Source organism: Varroa destructor, unplaced genomic scaffold, assembly GCF_002443255.2.
Source record: "Varroa destructor unplaced genomic scaffold, Vdes_3.0 BEIS01000007.1, whole genome shotgun sequence".
Lineage (NCBI taxonomy): Eukaryota > Metazoa > Arthropoda > Arachnida > Mesostigmata > Varroidae > Varroa > Varroa destructor.
The window spans coordinates 13975857-13993457 of NW_019211460.1; the positions used below are offsets into that span (position 1 = coordinate 13975857).

A 17601-nucleotide genomic window follows, 5' to 3' on the forward strand; every position below is an offset into this window, starting at 1 on the left:
CGTAAACACAACAGGAAACACTGTGATCATTTTCCCTCAAAGGAACCGAAGACGTTGTTTGCACTTGGACGAAAGGCTACGGTCACGAACTTGAGATGGTCATTGACAACCTTCGAAAACCTCTGCAATGCTTCAGTTTCTAACGTCATTGTAGACATGCCTCTTTTTTTCACCGTCAAATTAGGCTAAATCATAAGGTCCCGGTATCGGTAATCGTTCTCGGCAGCTTTAACAAAGGAATATAATACTTAAGAAAATGACTGAAGTAAGGGCCCGTATATTCCGAGGCTTATGATCGTTCCTAGGACAGTAAGCAGGCCATGTTGGCTAGAGTTTCTGTTGCCTAGAAGAATCATAATGAACTCCTAGGGTCCAGGACCTACAAAGCATCGAGTGAGAAAAAGGCCAAGCGTGGCAGAGTTTGCAACGCGTGCAACGAGCAAGCCAATGGACTATGCTGAGATAATATGCAACGATCGCGTTGGTATAGTGGCATATGCATTAGCTGAATACGTTACGTTTACGTGCGGCAGACAGAAAGCTGTCATTACATCGTGAAGGTATTAAGAATCCTCATTAACATCTCAGCTTTAAAGGTCCCTATTTATTTATAGATAGAATCTACATTTGAGAAAATCTCAAAGACAGGCGCTGATTGTCAGAACGAGTACGAATTAGTTAAAGCAAAAAGTGATTACTTTTTAAGCTCAATGATAGACGTAAGTTACAAAAGGGCAAAAATTAAGGTAGGAAACTGCATCGCTAAAAATTGGATGCGGATATTGTTTGTTTCAGCGGGTAGTCGTTTACCAGCATCAACCGTCAAGGCTCTAATAAGCCATTATGCTTTTTATATACTTCAATCAAAACTTGTACATCTGACTGCGGGTACGTTTGATGTGAAATCTACAACTATTTTCACATCTGAGCCAAGATCGATAGGCACAGGAGCTTAAGGAAGTTTATGAAATGAACGATCCTCTAAATTCGTTGGGCCTATGGCACTATCCAATGTTCCTGCTTAATACGCCGGGAAGCGTCTCATACATCTGGCAAGAGATGGCCACCTAGTTCCCGGACATGAAATACTGGTGCGTCCGATCTAAGTATTCGGAAATTTACTAGACAGATAGAAAATTACGAAAAAGGTGTAGTTATATAGTTTATATAAGCAAGCAAGTGTCTAGCAACAATTTTGCGATGGGATGCGGTGTGTAGAAAAGGATGGCTGTCAAGTTACCCGCAATCAGTTCTCCTGGCAAATCTTATCCAGATCTTAATTTTGTAATCGTCTCGTCCGTCAATACTTACGGTTCAACGCATTTTTGATAATACGTATTTACTAATATATAGTACTTTCAGTGGAAGCGAGTGACGTAGTCGAAGGTGCAACAGCCGCTAAACCAATGACGATTGACGTTAACGGTCGACCGCAAACACTGCACGGCGTATATTTCAACTGCCTATTTTCAGATGCACCCTACTTCATAATACGCGTGTACTTTTCTACTTACAGATTGTAAAACGTGGCATATGGATGTTTTTAAAATGCTTGTATAGGCCATCGACTTGAAAAGAATAGAATGAATGATAACTTACCGTGCCTATCATCCATGACCTGACCAACAACTAAGTTCTATTTATTCTTTAAAATAGTTATTTTACGCCACCATTTCATCTTTTCTACGCTATCGCAAAGAGCTTCCGCCACGAAAAACGTAGAAAAGTAAGAGGAACTACTTGCTATATCTGCACCACCCCGTAGACAACATTATTTAACTGGCGAATTCCTTAGTGTGTGTATCTATAATAAACCGGAGACAGCCGTGAAGTATGTAAGAGCTAGAAAACGGAGGGAATGGCGATAAGTGAACATTGATGAGTAATGGCAGCATTTCCTCTTGTTGACTACGCGACGAAAATAGCCCTATGGCACATAACTACGTTTTGTTCATTTTTACTAGAGAAGAGCAATTACTTCGTCATTACGCTATTTTTCTTCTCTTACAATTATGATAAGAATTGTTGTGGGCGAAATATTGAATATATCGACGATTAAATTTAGCTCATTCGAAATTTCGCGGGTTACTCCACGTTTGTCTCACTGCAACGTATCTCGACAATTTAGCGGTCGTTCTTAGCGGTCACTGTATGTGCTCGACGGGACAGATATAACAAGTGCCGCATTATTCAAAAATAGAATAGTGGTACCTTACAGGGTTGCAAGAAAAAAAAGCAGGCTACAAAATCTATGTCGTTAATTTGCGCTTATATTTTTGCTAAACACAAATGACAATATGTGTAAGAGTAACTGGTAATATATACTCGCAGGGTGACTGGAAAGAAGATAAACATTTTCTGTTCCCGGAAAAGCTACTACACTCTCGTGCAAGCCGGCTCGACTCCTCTTGAGGGCTTATCATTGCTAGGACAACAGCGGTCTGCATATTTAATGAGCGAGTATTTTGTAATAATATGATAACAATTGATTATTAAGAAAATCACGCATATGAACCCATAACCGCATCCAATTGTTACCTGCTAGCTCAAGTCAGATTTCTGAAAAACAGTCAGAAAACTGAAATTTGTATGAAAAACATTTTGATGAAAAAACAGAAATTAGGTCCATTAAGGAAACCGATGCAATAAAGAAGCCTGTATTCTTCCGGTGAAGTGTTTAATTGTTTGCTATGTATGCTATTTCTTCGCGGTTTTCCGCAACACACAAGCATCGTTGACCCTGGCAGTAATCCATATTTCAATCTTGCTTTTACGGTCTTGACCGAGGTCCCGCCAAGCCATTCTCGTGGCTTACTATGTGCTTAAACGCATCTATCGAAAGCTTGTCTCTGTGGTCACGTACACAATTTTAGTTGTTTTAGCTGTCGCCTTGCAGGACTTTTCCGTCGCCAAAGAGTAACAACGGAACATTTGGCATCCGGTCGAAATGATCGTTTCTACGTGTCAAAACGCTTACGTGATAAACATGCAATCGCTTAATCCTAGGGAGGGTTGCGAAAAAAAGCACCTATCTAAAACATGAAGTGACGTAGAGTTTAAAAACAAAACGGCAAATAAAGCATTTGTAAAAGGTGACATAACTCACGTAACACATGAATGAAAGAGCATATAGGCATACAATCTGAATGATCTACAATATGGCTGTGTGTCGGCATATGGTGCCATTCCGTTCCAAAAACTACAACAGACGCCTTATGTTGTCCTGATACTTGGCTACGAGTATCTTTAGCATCAACAGCGGAGAACTGCATAAATATTCTTGCAGTGCATGACAGCGACGTCCTTCCCCTGCCAGTACGCTCTGTGACGAAGGACTTTTCATATTGAGATTCGGCATAATAGATGTATCGGTTATGTGTACGCTGGTTGGCTTTTTGTCTACGAAGTAAATCTATATGCATATGTATAGTGGGATAGTCTAAAACCTTAGGTACAAAATAATTGTTGTAAAAAATAATTTTTCCAAGGCCTGAAAATAGAAATTTCAGAGCTGGGAGATTTATTAGAAATACAGAATGTAGGAGTTCGATTCTCTTAGCAATAAAAATAAGCAAACATTGTTCAAACTATGATGTGATTTAAAGCCAGCGGCGGCTTTGAAAGTATTTTTTTGTGTGTTCTTCAACAGCTTGCGGGCAGCTTTTTTTTTCAAATTTCGACCATTGTCTTGGAGTTTTTCTCTCTGGACTGCGACTCTCACGACACCCGAAGCACTAAGATGTAACAGATGTAACCTGCCTGACACGCTTCAAGAATTAAGGACAAGGATACAAAAACTGAATGCGCGGACACGCTTTGCTATGAACCAAGGCTTTAATACTGTGAAGTGTTAAGTGTTTCTGAGAAACCCAAACGGTAGCGATAGTGAATTTGATTTGTGAGAACTAGTAGCAGGATTATGTCTGTAATATTAGCACAAAGTTAAATTACGCCGTTATTCGGCCTCTCCGAAATTTCGGTAAGGTGTACTTGCGAATGCAGGAATAACCGATGTCTTCACACATGAACACCGAAGATTGTACGCGTGATGATCGGCACTTCAGTGCCATGTCTCAATGTAAAAAGCATTCGTTCGCCACTAGGCAATTGAGCCTTATAATATCTCACGTCGTTACATTTTCGTTTCACTCAAAGCAACCCGTCGGTAGCGCTGGCAAGTTTTGACATCACTCTCACACTGCACGCCCATGAACAGCTGTGGGAGCAACCTGCTCATTTCAGTATTGGGTCTCAACTTAGTGGATATGGGCCATAGAGGAACAAAATCTGCCCAACGACAGATTAACGGAACCGATCGATCTAAATGAAAAAATGCGAAGTGCAGCAAGTAGGCCGGTTATCTATGTACCGATGAATTGGCGACAGTTAGAGCAAGCCGAAAAAAAGCTCACCTCTGTAGGATTACAAAAGTGATCTCAGATATCCTGTTCTTATTATTAACTATTAATTATAACTACGAGGCTCGTATTATAATTGTGATTAGTTCAGTCCAGACGGCACAAAACGATTATCAGTGGCAATTCGTCCACTATCAATAAAAAGAATTGCCACTATAATTGGGAGTATAAAATTAAACCTTCTACATAGTTCGTTACAGGACGACTATTTATTCATCGTTTCGTAATTTCTATTCGTCTGTTTTTTCCGTCAGCTCCGTTTCCTTGGGTTCTCTGAAATTAGTTAATAACTTTAGTTGATTAACTTTATCAATGAATCTGGTTAGAGATCGGTTGTACCCTAAAGATCGTGCAATATACGGGGCAAGCTAAAAATGCCCGCCAAGTGGGAAGAGGGTAGGTTAATTGGTCTTGATTTGATTCTTCCTTTTATTTGCTTATCAATGCAAAGTATGTATTTCCTATTATTTACAATTCTGTTTTATTTGGTATTAAGGGACCGCGGACTACACTTTCATTCAGCGTCTCCTAACTTTTCAGAACGGACAAAACTATTTCACAGAACGATGAAACCAGATGCACTTACTGATCCGATTTCTTCCAGCGGCTTCGAAGTAATTCTTCTGATTCGTGAAATGTGTCGGGTAGACGGCGACCAAAAGTTTCAGGAAGGAAAAACGATATACCCCAGCTTATGACACTCAGAGTAATTGTTAACGCAATTGGAAACCACGCATAGGTGGCCTCGCCCTACGCAGAAATCCGTACCGTAAACAAGTTAATCGCTAATGCACTTCACAGGAGATTCGTGCGCTCCCAGGACACGGTAGGAATTTTAGTTAAGAAAAAAAAAAGGGTTTCCCAAACTACCCCCACTCATTTTCGTACACTGTTTGTTAACCTTCTTTTTGAAAAAAATTACCAGTGCAAAGTAGAACTCGTTGGTCCGTCAAGTCTTCCAAGACAAACTAGAAAAGATCAGCTATACAAGCAAGTATCCCTAGCAAATCTTACTTTGACCGAATAGTAAGAATCCGCGTTGTCATAGGCAAACGTACCAGGGCGTTTAACATCGGTGCACTAACTGCACTAAACCAAGATGCCGTATACACGACGCCGTTGACGGTAGAACGGACGTGCGTCGGGTAAATCTCGCTCATATGAACGTAGAGGACACTCCAGGTTACCTGGCCGGATAATTTCGCTATCGATGCGAACGTCATACGTAGCGCTGTTGATGCTATCAATAAAAACACGCTTAGTGGTATATATTGCAAAAGTAATTTTCGAACTCCAAGTCGGCATCGTCCGAAATACGAAGTGCGCCTCATCTTCGGAGTTCTTAAGGTAGCTTCACGATGACGGCTGCTAAGTAGGTTCGTTGTGAAAGCACAATATTTTTTCTTGTGAGTACCTATAATATACAATTGTCCCAGACCTGGAACTACCCTATAGATTACATTAGCCTTAGACCTACGTAGAATGTGAAATAAATAAGTGGAAAGAGAGGTAATCGAAGAACCTAAGAAAACATATATGTCCAGCTCTTTCAACGACTATATGCTAGCGACAGCAAGTCAATAAAGCTAGAAATCTATGTTTACTGCAGTTTAATGAGACTCTATTCGCCAAGAGAGAGAATTTCGCTTCAGAACTTACAGTTACGGAGAAAAAGTAGAACAATCAGGGAACTGATGGTAGCAACGTAAGTGACGCTGTACATCGGCGTTCGACGCAAATAATAGACGACGAAAAATGACGTTATGCTTATTGGCGCTTCGCTAAGGGCCATGAAGACGAGGTTAAGGTATGGATTGGATCCGAGCTCCACGGTGAAATACACGAGTTCGTAGTAAATGAGGACGACCGTCATGCTTAAAAGAATGAACATGTTTGTCAGCTGTTAGAAGGCTACATATTTGTTATTTGAGCGCTCTGGTAAATACCCCGTACTATCGTTGGCGCCTTACTTGCAGGACCAAGGTGCGCTTATCGTAGACAGTTATTTATGTGAAATTTCTCTATTTTGCTGGTAATCGTTAGACTCACTAGTTGATGGTACAGGCAAAGGTAGTCCGAGCAATAATACATCCCCGGAAGAGATCGAGAGCAGTCCTTCGATTTGGCTTATTTTTCTTTTCCTATAATATTAACAAACATGTAGCTGAAATGAAAGGTTCTAACGACGAATAACATGAAGTGCGTTTTTCGAGAATATGCCCTGGAAAGGCAAAATATTATGTAACTGTAATGTAGGCAAAATAATGTATTAAACAAAGCTTAATTTCACCTATGAGCTAGCAAATCCTCCGTGGTTTTGCCACGAACCGAGTATTAGATTTAGCCCTAATACAGAGATACTGCCAGCTTAATATGTATGGATGCTGAACAAACTACTACAATTGAAGGTTACATACATTTTCGATTTTTTTGCGTGCCTCCTTTATAATCGCCGGAACATCGATGTCCTGAAGGTTATTGCGTCGAACAATCTTACTCAGTAGATCTTTGGCTTCATCAAAACGACCCATCGATACGAGCCACTTCGGAGACTCATCAACGAAGCTTCGTAACAAATGGATATAAGAAAAGTCGAGTTGGCGATTAGGTATTAATAAGAGGCCAGCTTATCTAATGAACTGCTACGATATCCGCTAAATTTGTACTCACATTGATAAAATCGCTATACGATTCTGATTTACTAGGCGCACTCAATGCCACTGTCGATCGGCAACATAACCCTTCATCACTTGGAAGAATTCCAGAAGACTGCAGCACTCTTCATAAGGCCATGTGTCAAAGAGCGCCAAGGTCGGTAGTACCTTAATCTCGAAATACGTCTGCTTATTGCAGTGTTTATGTTTGATGCGTTCAGCAAAATCGTCTTTTAAGAGTTATTTTGATTTTAGGAGACGCTTAGTCCTAGACGCTAAAATGAATAACAACGTTACGCGATAGGTTACTCAATAAAACAAGTTAGATGAATTTAGAAAAACCGCGCAACTTTTTGTAGCCTTTTAGTTTGGTCTTAAAAAGCATATAACAGTGTAGGACAATTAGAGAACTGATCAAAGCTAAAGTAGAAACCAATATAAGAAGAAGAAACCAAAGAAATCAATATAAATTAAAGGTTATATATACATATATATCCTTTAAACGTTATATTGACTGGGTGTTTGGTAAAGGATGGCAAGTGCAAACAAGCTTAAGCTGCGACCTTTGCTTGAGAACAGCTTCTTCTCTAATTACAGAATTGTTTTAATGGAACTTTCGGATGGATGGAAACTATTTGAAATAATCTTTTCCATATTGCCGTTGCACGGTTGCTTTAGAACTTTAGAATAATTGCTTTAGATGGCTGGGCCAACATGTATCATGCATAGTCTTCAATCCGCTGAACATTTCTGTAGAGCTGGGTTGGGGATTTTCGAAGCGAACAGTAACGTTTATTTCAGTTCAGAGCTAATTATCATTCGTCTGGGCCAACATGTACTGATCGCTCTTTTCCTTCTTTCACATGCCCACAAGGAGGATTCCGCTAACGGAGCTTACTCGAGCCGTGACTAACTGTTGACCTGTCGTTTTCCCTTTGACTATTAAAAACGAGCCGCTCTAACGGTAGATAATGAGAACATACGACACAGGTTTTCTATGAGAGTTGAATCATTTCGAAAGAGTATCATGAGGTTACTTTATAAGTTTGCCTGATTACCTACTTACCTGCACCTATTTTATGGCACATGTGGTGTGGTGACTGTTTATGACGGGAATCTTCATACTCACAAAGTACAAAAGAGGTGAAGAATATCAGGTATAGTGCTGATAACCTGGAGCATTCGCCAGTTTCGGACATGGAAGGTTATCAATGGAAAGACTATGAGCCCAATGAACCAACCAAATTCGTTGCTTAGGGACATCATTGCTCGTTTTGATGTACCTACGCACTCCACAGCTGACGGAAAAAGTAGCATAAAGTTATTAGTTTTTCAGTACCAAGTGCCCGCATAACTATAATAGTAAATACAATCTAGCTTTTTTAGCATGATTCCCATAGTAATTACGGATAGCTAGCACACCGACTTAGATATCTATATAGCACGCTGCTGTTCGACAAGGAGCAAGGGACGATCTGACATGGCTTATTGGCACGGGAACTATTTAAACATTTGAAAGCTCGATAAAGGGTCAACATTTTCTCTCCTTTTCTACTCACCAAGAGTGAAAAAGCCGACACCAACGGCTGAATTGGCCATACGCAGAATGGAGAAGGTCCAGAAGTCTGAAGTGAACGCCACGGCAAAACCGGTAACAATTGCCAGAACGAGTGAGATTCGAAGGGCTGTGCGACGACCATACCAATCCGAAATATGTGAAAATATCAGCGTACTAAGCATTCCCGACATGTACAATGATTGGGAAGAATCCACAAGCCATTTTTGATCACACACGGCGTCCCACTGGAACAGACAGAGCGAAAACAATTATTCAACGGCCATCTATAAAATTCTTTAGATAATGGTTTTAGCTAGAATGCTATGGAGTACCCATGAAGGTATGTGTCCCTTGATGATGACGACAATGCGCATTTCATTCCTAACAACTATGAGGGACCATGTTTCACCTAGCTATTCCTTAGATTGCGCCTATTACCGCTTACTGAATTCATGTCATATACTCAGTTTACTAAGATATGGTCAATTCGCCGCTAAAAGCTCTCTCTATTTGAGGATAAATGACTTTTGTCCATCCCGTTGGGGCATTTGGCGCTTAGGAATCACCCACAGGATCTTTACGATTTATTTACTTAAAATTTTAACCGAAATATCTTTTCAACTGCAAATGAGAACAGATACTGTATTCAGTACTTTCTAAAGTATTTGTATACCTGTTTTTAAAAAAGATTTCCTTGTAAGCAAAAAACTGGACACAAGGCTAACACCTAAGTTTTAGCTGAAGATATAACGATTTCCTAGTTGTTCCTGGAGAATATATTGGATGCTTTTCTACTATATGGGCATTACATAACAGTGTCTACTTTTTATAGGACAATTATTTTGAGTACGTGTGCAGTGCATTGGGATACTGCATGAACATATGTTTATTCTATCATTTATATTTGCAAGATTATTATCTCTTGGATATTCTACTACTGTTTTAAACGAATAAGGGTTGCCCTTTGCTAGTTGGATTCTTCCTTAGGTACGCGTACGGACTGACACATCAGCCGGTATCTAGGATTCCGATTATGAGTTCTGTTGTTTCCGTGATGTTTTACGTGCGGTCTTAGCTCACAAAGACCCGCTGTAATACAATAATAGAAAACACATATGTCGACTCAAAAACAGTATTCAATTTCAGTTGATATTAAGCTATAAGCTGATGATACGACAACTTAGTAAGTTGTGGCATAAACTGGTGAGAACTGACTGATACGGCAGCCAGTTGTGCAGTTGCAAAGTCTGGTTTTTCTAGACTGACACAATAGATCCAAAATCGAAGCTTGAAAAAAAATCCGTTTTTATAAAAAGTTTGCTAAAAAAACATACTTTACACATAATCGAGAATTTCAGGGAGATTCGACATATCTGCTCATCTGCTTTGTCGAGCAGCGTGAGATAAGCATGGACAAGCTTGATATTCTGTCCTAAGATTGAAAATAGGCCAGCCGCAATAAGGTAGCCTGCTGTATATAATAGGGTGACGGGTTTTAACAGTATGACAGCGGTGAGTGAAGGGACGAATTAATTGATAAAAGGGTAGAACTAATGTACAAGGAGCTGAAAACATGGGGAAAAACGAAATAAATGTATGATGTACGGGACGAACCGCCACACAATGATAGAATGGTGGCTGAATCACTGAAATATGGAAACAAAAGAAGAATATGCTCAGAGGTCACTTACTTCTTTTCAATCAACTGCAGCGGAGCTCGTCCTGCTGATCGCATTGCTTAAAGTTCCTTGCACTTTACAACTTTTGTGAGCTATATCACTGTGCTCAAATAGACGACCTTTAAACGCACTTATATTGAAAAAGGTACTTGTCCTAAGTTTGGTTCAGGCACCAATTACGCATTTTTACTTTGATCTACGATGTGCATATAATCATAGTTTACTATTGCCTGTGTTTCAGTAACTTTTTGCATAGACATTATGTTCCAATTCATACCTCTTCAATCAGGGTTCGTGTGTGGTAGCTATGGTCGAACTCCCAAACGTTGCATTTTTTGACACTCCCATTGACAGATCCGTCGTTATCTCTTACAAAACAGCGTAAGTCCACGCCCTTATTAAGTGTTCTCCAGTCTTCGAGCGAAATCGAACCATTAGGTCGTGCGCACCAGTAGTCCAAACTCTTTGGCGCCATGAACTGCAACGCCATCACTCGCCACGGGTATGGAAACCCGCCAACCGAGTTAAGATACAAAATCATATAATGCCATGGGCCGATTTGATCAAGAATCTCTTCCATTGTCAGGGGAAGCAAGACTTCGTTTGTATGATATAACGCGTACACTGGTATTACTTTCATCCACATACAAAGCAGTGTATCGTAACTTTTCGGTCAGCAAAGCTTCACCAAGTGCGGCCGAGTCCAATGACGAACTGCCATCCAGCTAATAGCCTATACACAGTTGAATGATGATATCGATAGCTACGTTTCGCTGAAAGAACCTGGCTTTCTGCTGGCTAGCTGCTGAGTGCAACAGGTTAAAATAGAAAGCTATCATAAAAAAGCATTATACTCTTTGGACGCCGTTCCTAGGACATGGTCCAAAGGCTATGAAAAAAGTCTAATAGGCTGAACAGCTGATAACCAGAATAGACTAATTAGCGAACATCTTGAAATTTCATGAACATTTATAAAACCAAACGTCGAAAGATGGCTAGTTCACTGCCACATCTATCTTCTGCATATTTATACAGTAAATAACTTTATATATATTTTTAAACATTCTAAATTTATTGTTGAAAAAGCTAAGTTTCTATGTAGTTATTTATGTTCAACGAAGATTTCTCCTAAGAAATCGGCCTATGAAGCACAACGAAGTAAACTATGTAACCAGCGTGATTACTGACGTACATAAGGATTGATTTTGCCTATAATAATAAACCGGTCGGAGGTAAACACAAAATGAAAGCAAAGTACATCGACCAACCATTTCTTTACAGTGGATTTGTATGACCAAATCCGTTTTGGGATAGAAATGAGAAGGTTAATCTAATAACTAGACATCTTCTATGGCAAATAGAAGATTCTATTTGCCTATTCTCTATATCTATATTCTATTTGCTAATAGAAGAGAATTTGGCCTGTAGCAGTAAATGAGAGAGCAAGGTGACTATTATTCGAGTAAATATAGGTACAATATTTTAAAAGCAAATGTAAACCTTTTACTGCAATAAACACGCACAAAATTACCGTCGTTATCACAACCGCTACGGAGAGCTTGGCGCATTGGCTGCTACTATCCGAAAGCTAGCGCAAATGTACGAAATTACGTAACTGTAACTTTATTTTCAGAGTCCCACTACTGACGGATGTGGGGTCCAAGCTTCCGATAAGAGTTCTTCGTAGGCCTATCGGAGCCTTCTTAGGATAAGCATAATATATATGCGAATGAGAAATAACTAATGTTTGTGCGTGCAATGTTTTAAGCCCAACGTAACTATTTGTGCGTAAGTATCAAGTGGTATATTTATCTAACATATGAGGAAACCATACATAAAACTTACTCATGAAACGCTCATTTGTTACGATGGTACTACCAAACAGACATGTATAAAGCCCTGCTGACTATATAAATCCATATGGGCTATTGTTATCAGTTAATAATAATGTTACAGCAATCGGCCCCTTTAATATTATAAAACGTCTCAACTGCGAGATGCAAACGCGTATTGCACAACCAATTTTCTGCCCTATAGCCTGAAAGGCTATAGGGCAGAAAATTCGCTCACTCCATACGAGCATCATGCCCATGACGCGTGGGTCGTTACATTACTTAGCTTTCACCTATATGCTTTGCATCATAAAGGATTCAGGCATTGGTCCTCCTTGCAAAAGGTTTGCGATCCCTAGCCCTGATGTTACCCAAGTTTCGATTCAGCTTCTATTTTTTCAAAGTGCAACCATAGTTGTAGCTGTAGCCTGCGGTGCTCACTTCAACACCGCGACCGGTATACGAGTCCTAAGGGCGGCAGCGACAAGAATGGCGTTTCAAACACTTTCGCTTCCTTCATAAACGAATGAGACTGTCTGGTCTGCGCACACCATCTGTATACAAACCGGACTCTTTCACAGAACCAGTCTGAGAACTCCAAGGAAGGTAACGCGTATCTGCAACGCTTGAGGCTTCAGAAAAGGATAAAAACCTGCCAGCTTCCGTTATGGAGATTTGTAGGACGCGAGCGTTTCGAGCATGGTGGATCGAACAGTTTGCAACAAGGAACAGGCCTGAATTCACTCCTAAAAGGTGAGGCGTAACGTTGACCCTTTTCGTGCGTGAGTAGTGTTGGCTGGTGGATCATAAACACTCAACCTAACGGAACAAGGGAAATAACCTCCCATCAACGCGTAATATACAGTCCGACCGATCAGTTCAACGGGATACGCGGGTTTCGGCCTGTCGATAGGAATATTCTGATCGCATATGTAACAGGCTCCGCCTACTTCATTCCATTTAATAAAGGCAGATATTATCAGTGAGTTTCCTTTGAGCGTTTCTGCAAATGCCACTCTATATATTGTACTCTGTCGCGTCATGGAACACGAAATAAGTACAAAGGACTGGGCGGGAATTAGTTCTCTAATACTGACTCTCATCAAAGTATATCAACGACCTTCGCCAATGAGGTCGAAAAGCTCAAAAAGACAGCACACAGTGTACGGCCATTGGAGACATTATAGGAGTTGATTAGCGTTGTCACATGGCCAAGTCGGCAAGACCACCTTGGCGACGTGGCTTAATCGCTGATGTAAGTGCCTTAACTAGGAATAACTGCGAAGCGGAAGGCATTGTCAAATGAAGTGCCATCGATGGCATAGAGAAATCAAATGGCAGACTAATACGTATTGTAAGAAAGGGGAATACGTGACGGGACATTGAGTACTCCCATTGTTTTTAGCGGTCTGAGCTAGAGTATGCGTGCTACTGTGTTGATTCATGATTGTCCTATTACTTAGATGCGAAGTCTGTGCTCTTATATAGCGGCCGTTTGGGCACTGGCGCTGAGAAAAGGAAAAAATTCGATTCCTAACGAGGCAGCCTTAGTTGACTTCTCATAGACTTCAGTCTACCGCTTCGGAACTCCGCACTTAATCAGGCCAGCGCGCTGGCTGAGAAAACGCTTGCCATAGCCATTCCATCAAGTAAATCGCTTGCACGTGACAAAAGCCGCACATAATCAACTACGGCTCATCCTTTCCACCAAAGGTGAGGAAATTTATGTGCCTTGTCAACTGCAGGTCGTTACGAACAGCATGTCTTTTGCAGGGCGAGAGGGCATAAGTGGCTTAATTAGGTAGGTATAGCACAGCGACATGTCCAACTCACTGACTGTTGTAGCGTGTCAGCGGCTATGACACCCCCGCACGGACATGACAGCCGCTGTGATCCCAGTCGAACAAAATATATCTGAATAAATGTCTTGTTTTACGTCCACTCATAAAGCCTATTTGCGTATTACTTTGGATAGAGAGTCCCTATTACGAAACACTCGGATTTAAATCATGTCGACGAAAGGCGATCGGCTGAAGACGAAATGCACTCCTTTAACACCCATAGTTCCTCTAACCTCAGTGACCCGAAGGGAAGAAAGCCGCCAAGTGCTCTCTTTACGCTATAAAATCGTATTTACTTTAATAACAAATACCCGAAGCAGTAAGTCGTTAGCGGTATCTTAGCTAAGCCCTTAATAGTGCACAGCCTGTTAATTACCTATAAGGTTTTAGCAACCACAATAACGTCTGCCGATTCGCCTTTAGGTCGATAGGAGCGTAGGGGCGTCAAGTTTCGACGGAACAGCCCTTCCCGTTACAACGAACGGCTTAGAATATATCCTGCGAGCTTCTAATTCCCAAAGTACTTTTGTATTCACAGAATAGCATAGGCTCTGTGAGCTTCCGAAGAGGCGTTCGAATGCGTATAAAGAAAAAGAAGACGAAACCTGGGCGTCAATTTCAGCGTCAATGAAAACTAGGATTCTATCATCATTATATTAACGAATCTGCAACTTCAGCCTAATCTCTGCTGATGCGTTATCGATATGCACCCTAGTGCTTGGATGCTTCTTTGGTGCATGGATATCTAAACCTTTTGGCACGACAAGTACGTTTTTCTGTTACAAGCAAAAAGTGTGTCAAAAGATCTGGTGGACGCCACGGTGTCGTCCACGCCAATGACCAACGTAAATGACAGCTTTGCCGGCTCCCTTGTTTATTTTTTAAGGGCAGCTTCAGACCTTTTGGATCCTATCGGAGCTAAAACTAGCCGAGGTTAGGAAATGACGGACGGACAAGAACCTACAGATTCAAATGGTACAACTTTTGGCGGTGCCATTGAATGAACTGCGAGACCTACAGCAAGAACTATTCAATTCCAGCCCGCTGTAACACTAAAGAACCAGCTCTAATCGATCGGCGAGCTATTTTATGCCCCGGCTAAGTAACTTTCCAAAAACTTTACGTACAGCGTATTTAGATTAGACTGCCAATAATATCAACATGCAATGAAAGGAAAATGAAGAGCGAATTCTGTCAGGCATTGTGTGGTTTGTTCTCTTTCTTTTATTTATTAGTTGTCACCATTATCTTTTCATCATTCATTTATATATTTCATTAGTTTGTTTCTCCTCATTATTATTATTATTATCATCATTTTCACCATGGTATGTAACAGTTCTATATATACAGTGGATTAGATCCTCAGAAGACGGAGTTGGCATGGCTGGACAATCAATAGCCCTTCCTAGCTTTCACACATCCCATACCCCATTTTTTCTATTCATCGTAGTAACCTAATACAGTAATATATCGTATGTGATGTTACTTATGTTGCTTTTACATATTTTCTTGCTATGCGCCGCCGTCAGGTTGTATTATACCATCCCGCGCCAATCATTATAGCTAGACCAATCTATTGCGCAACGGCAATGTCATAATTGGGGTTTTACGGTCGGTGGATACCACCGACTATTTTTCAGTCTGTTTTCAAGAGGACTCGGTTATTCTTTGTCGTCCACGGAATTTTTGAAATGTTTTATTTAGCTTCCCTTTGTTTGGGTACTGTGTCAAGCAGCGCTTACCCGTAGTGTTGTTGTTTTCTGCTTTCTGATTCTACTATTGTGTGGGTTCTGAGTTTGGGCAACGACCTTGTAGATAAGTCCTGCATGCTTTCATCATAGCTGCTACCCGAATTACGATAGGTTGTGGCAGAAAATGTAGTAGATCTTTCTGTCATACAACTATTATTATTTAATAATGTACTGTTGTCTGGTGAGACTAGTGCTTCCGTACAACTGAATAGATTGATTCGTTCCGATTCAGCGACTTGTTTCATTTTGACAAAAGAATCTTTATTTCGGATCTACTCTACACACATCTCTCTCGGGGCCGGTTTTAGGCCGCACGATAGTACCCATTAACAGTTAGCTAGCTAGCCAAATATGCCGTTTGTCTCCACTGATCGTAGCTAGTTTCCCGTTGCAGCCTGCTCCTGAACAAAGCCCCTCCAGCAGAGGGTTCCCGTAAACACTTCAAGCCCCTGGGAATCAAGCTGGCACTGTAGACACAACTCGCCCTGTAGATTTGTTGTATGCCATTTATGCATATAATCATCATCATCATCATCATCATCATCATAATCGCATCCGTAATAGCTATTAGCATGGTTAGTAATTATATCACGTGGGGGCGCGCGTGGCCGTTTTCGTGAGTAGAAATGCAGCGCCGACCGGGGCGAAAATCGCAAGTACGCTCTAATCCTTAGCTCAAATAATCTCCAGATAAGCCAACACGCGACACATTGGCGAGGGCAACCACTGCTACCATACAACAAACGTACAGATATAGCAGGCGTACGGCAAAGACGTGATTGAGCGCTGTTCTGCTTAGACACCGTGCGTCGTCGTCGTCGTCGTCGTCGTCCTGTACTAATCTCGGCTTTATATGTTCTTCCTGCTATAAACAGCGTTCCGTGGTCTTTGAGTGACGTAATTATGTCAATATAACCATTGCTTAATAGTAGCTTTAACCATGTAGGTGATATAGTATGAAATTCGTTTAGTTTAGAAACTTTCCGAATAGTTTATGCCTTTGTTACCGTATTGAAGCATTAGCTATTTTATGTACCGTTGTCTGTGCTGTTATTTTCTTCCCCTGGACTATGTATGTATATAGGTGTGTATGTGCGTGTGTTCGACAGAACGTAAGCGTTAAATCCTCGTGTTTCGTGTTTGAATGTATAAAGATGGCCATCAACAGCAGCATCGCCACTGTGTACCGTTGCTCGACGATGATCATAACAGTAATACTATATAGCGTAGATTTATGTTCGTTAGTTTGTCTGTAAATATCCCTATTGCGATTCGAAGGGTGGAAGCTTGATTTCTAGGATAATATATTGTGTTTGTTCTATTTGCGAACACGGTCTTGATCATTGTCTATGTTTATCTATTTTCGTACACAAAGCCGTTTCGTTAAATCGTTGTACTGATCTCGCAGTTGTTTTCTGTGTTCGTTATTTGTTTATCGTTTGTTGTTACTATTAGGATTACTAAGTAGATGGTTATTTGTTTTACAGGCAGCAATTCTTACCGATCAATCAGTCCAGTGTGTGAATCTGATTCCCAGACGTTTCCCTGTTCCTTTGCTCTGCGTGGCCTATCTTTGTCGCTTTACAACTCCTCATTATTTTTTTGCTTTCCTCAAATTGTCTCCTCAACGTTAAACTAGTCTTATGTATTTGGTCTCTGTGGATGTTATGTATAATAATGTTATTATATTCATAATATCTATATACTCTTTAAGTAAGTTGGTTTCGACTATCCTCTGCCACTAAACCAAGCCCTCTTTCTTTGTCTCGCTATTAATTGGTATAATATAAATATTCTAAATGTAATAATGTATAAATATTTTTGGATCATTGTGTCCTCTAAAAGCTTCTTATATATATATATATATA

General features: G+C 40.6%; 1 protein-coding gene across 2 annotated transcripts; it reads right to left on the reverse strand.

Moving 5' to 3' along the window:
• Positions 1-4605: 4605 nt before the first annotated feature.
• LOC111254843 (organic cation/carnitine transporter 2-like) lies at positions 4606-11118 on the reverse strand. Of its 2 annotated transcripts, none has more exons than XM_022816115.2 (9): positions 10587-11118; positions 8632-8875; positions 8202-8370; positions 6836-6983; positions 6468-6559; positions 6078-6292; positions 5477-5658; positions 5005-5168; positions 4606-4691 (listed from the first exon to the last, which is right to left on the reverse strand). In XM_022816115.2, the coding sequence occupies exons 1-9, from the start codon at positions 10953-10955 to the stop codon at positions 4649-4651; spliced, it is 1626 nt and encodes a 541-aa protein (XP_022671850.1). In that variant the 5' UTR covers positions 10956-11118; the 3' UTR covers positions 4606-4648. The 2 variants fall into 2 exon arrangements, with proteins under 2 accessions (XP_022671850.1, XP_022671852.1); XM_022816117.2 differs by lacking the exon at positions 10587-11118 and adding an exon at positions 10322-10526.
• Positions 11119-17601: the final 6483 nt, after the last annotated feature.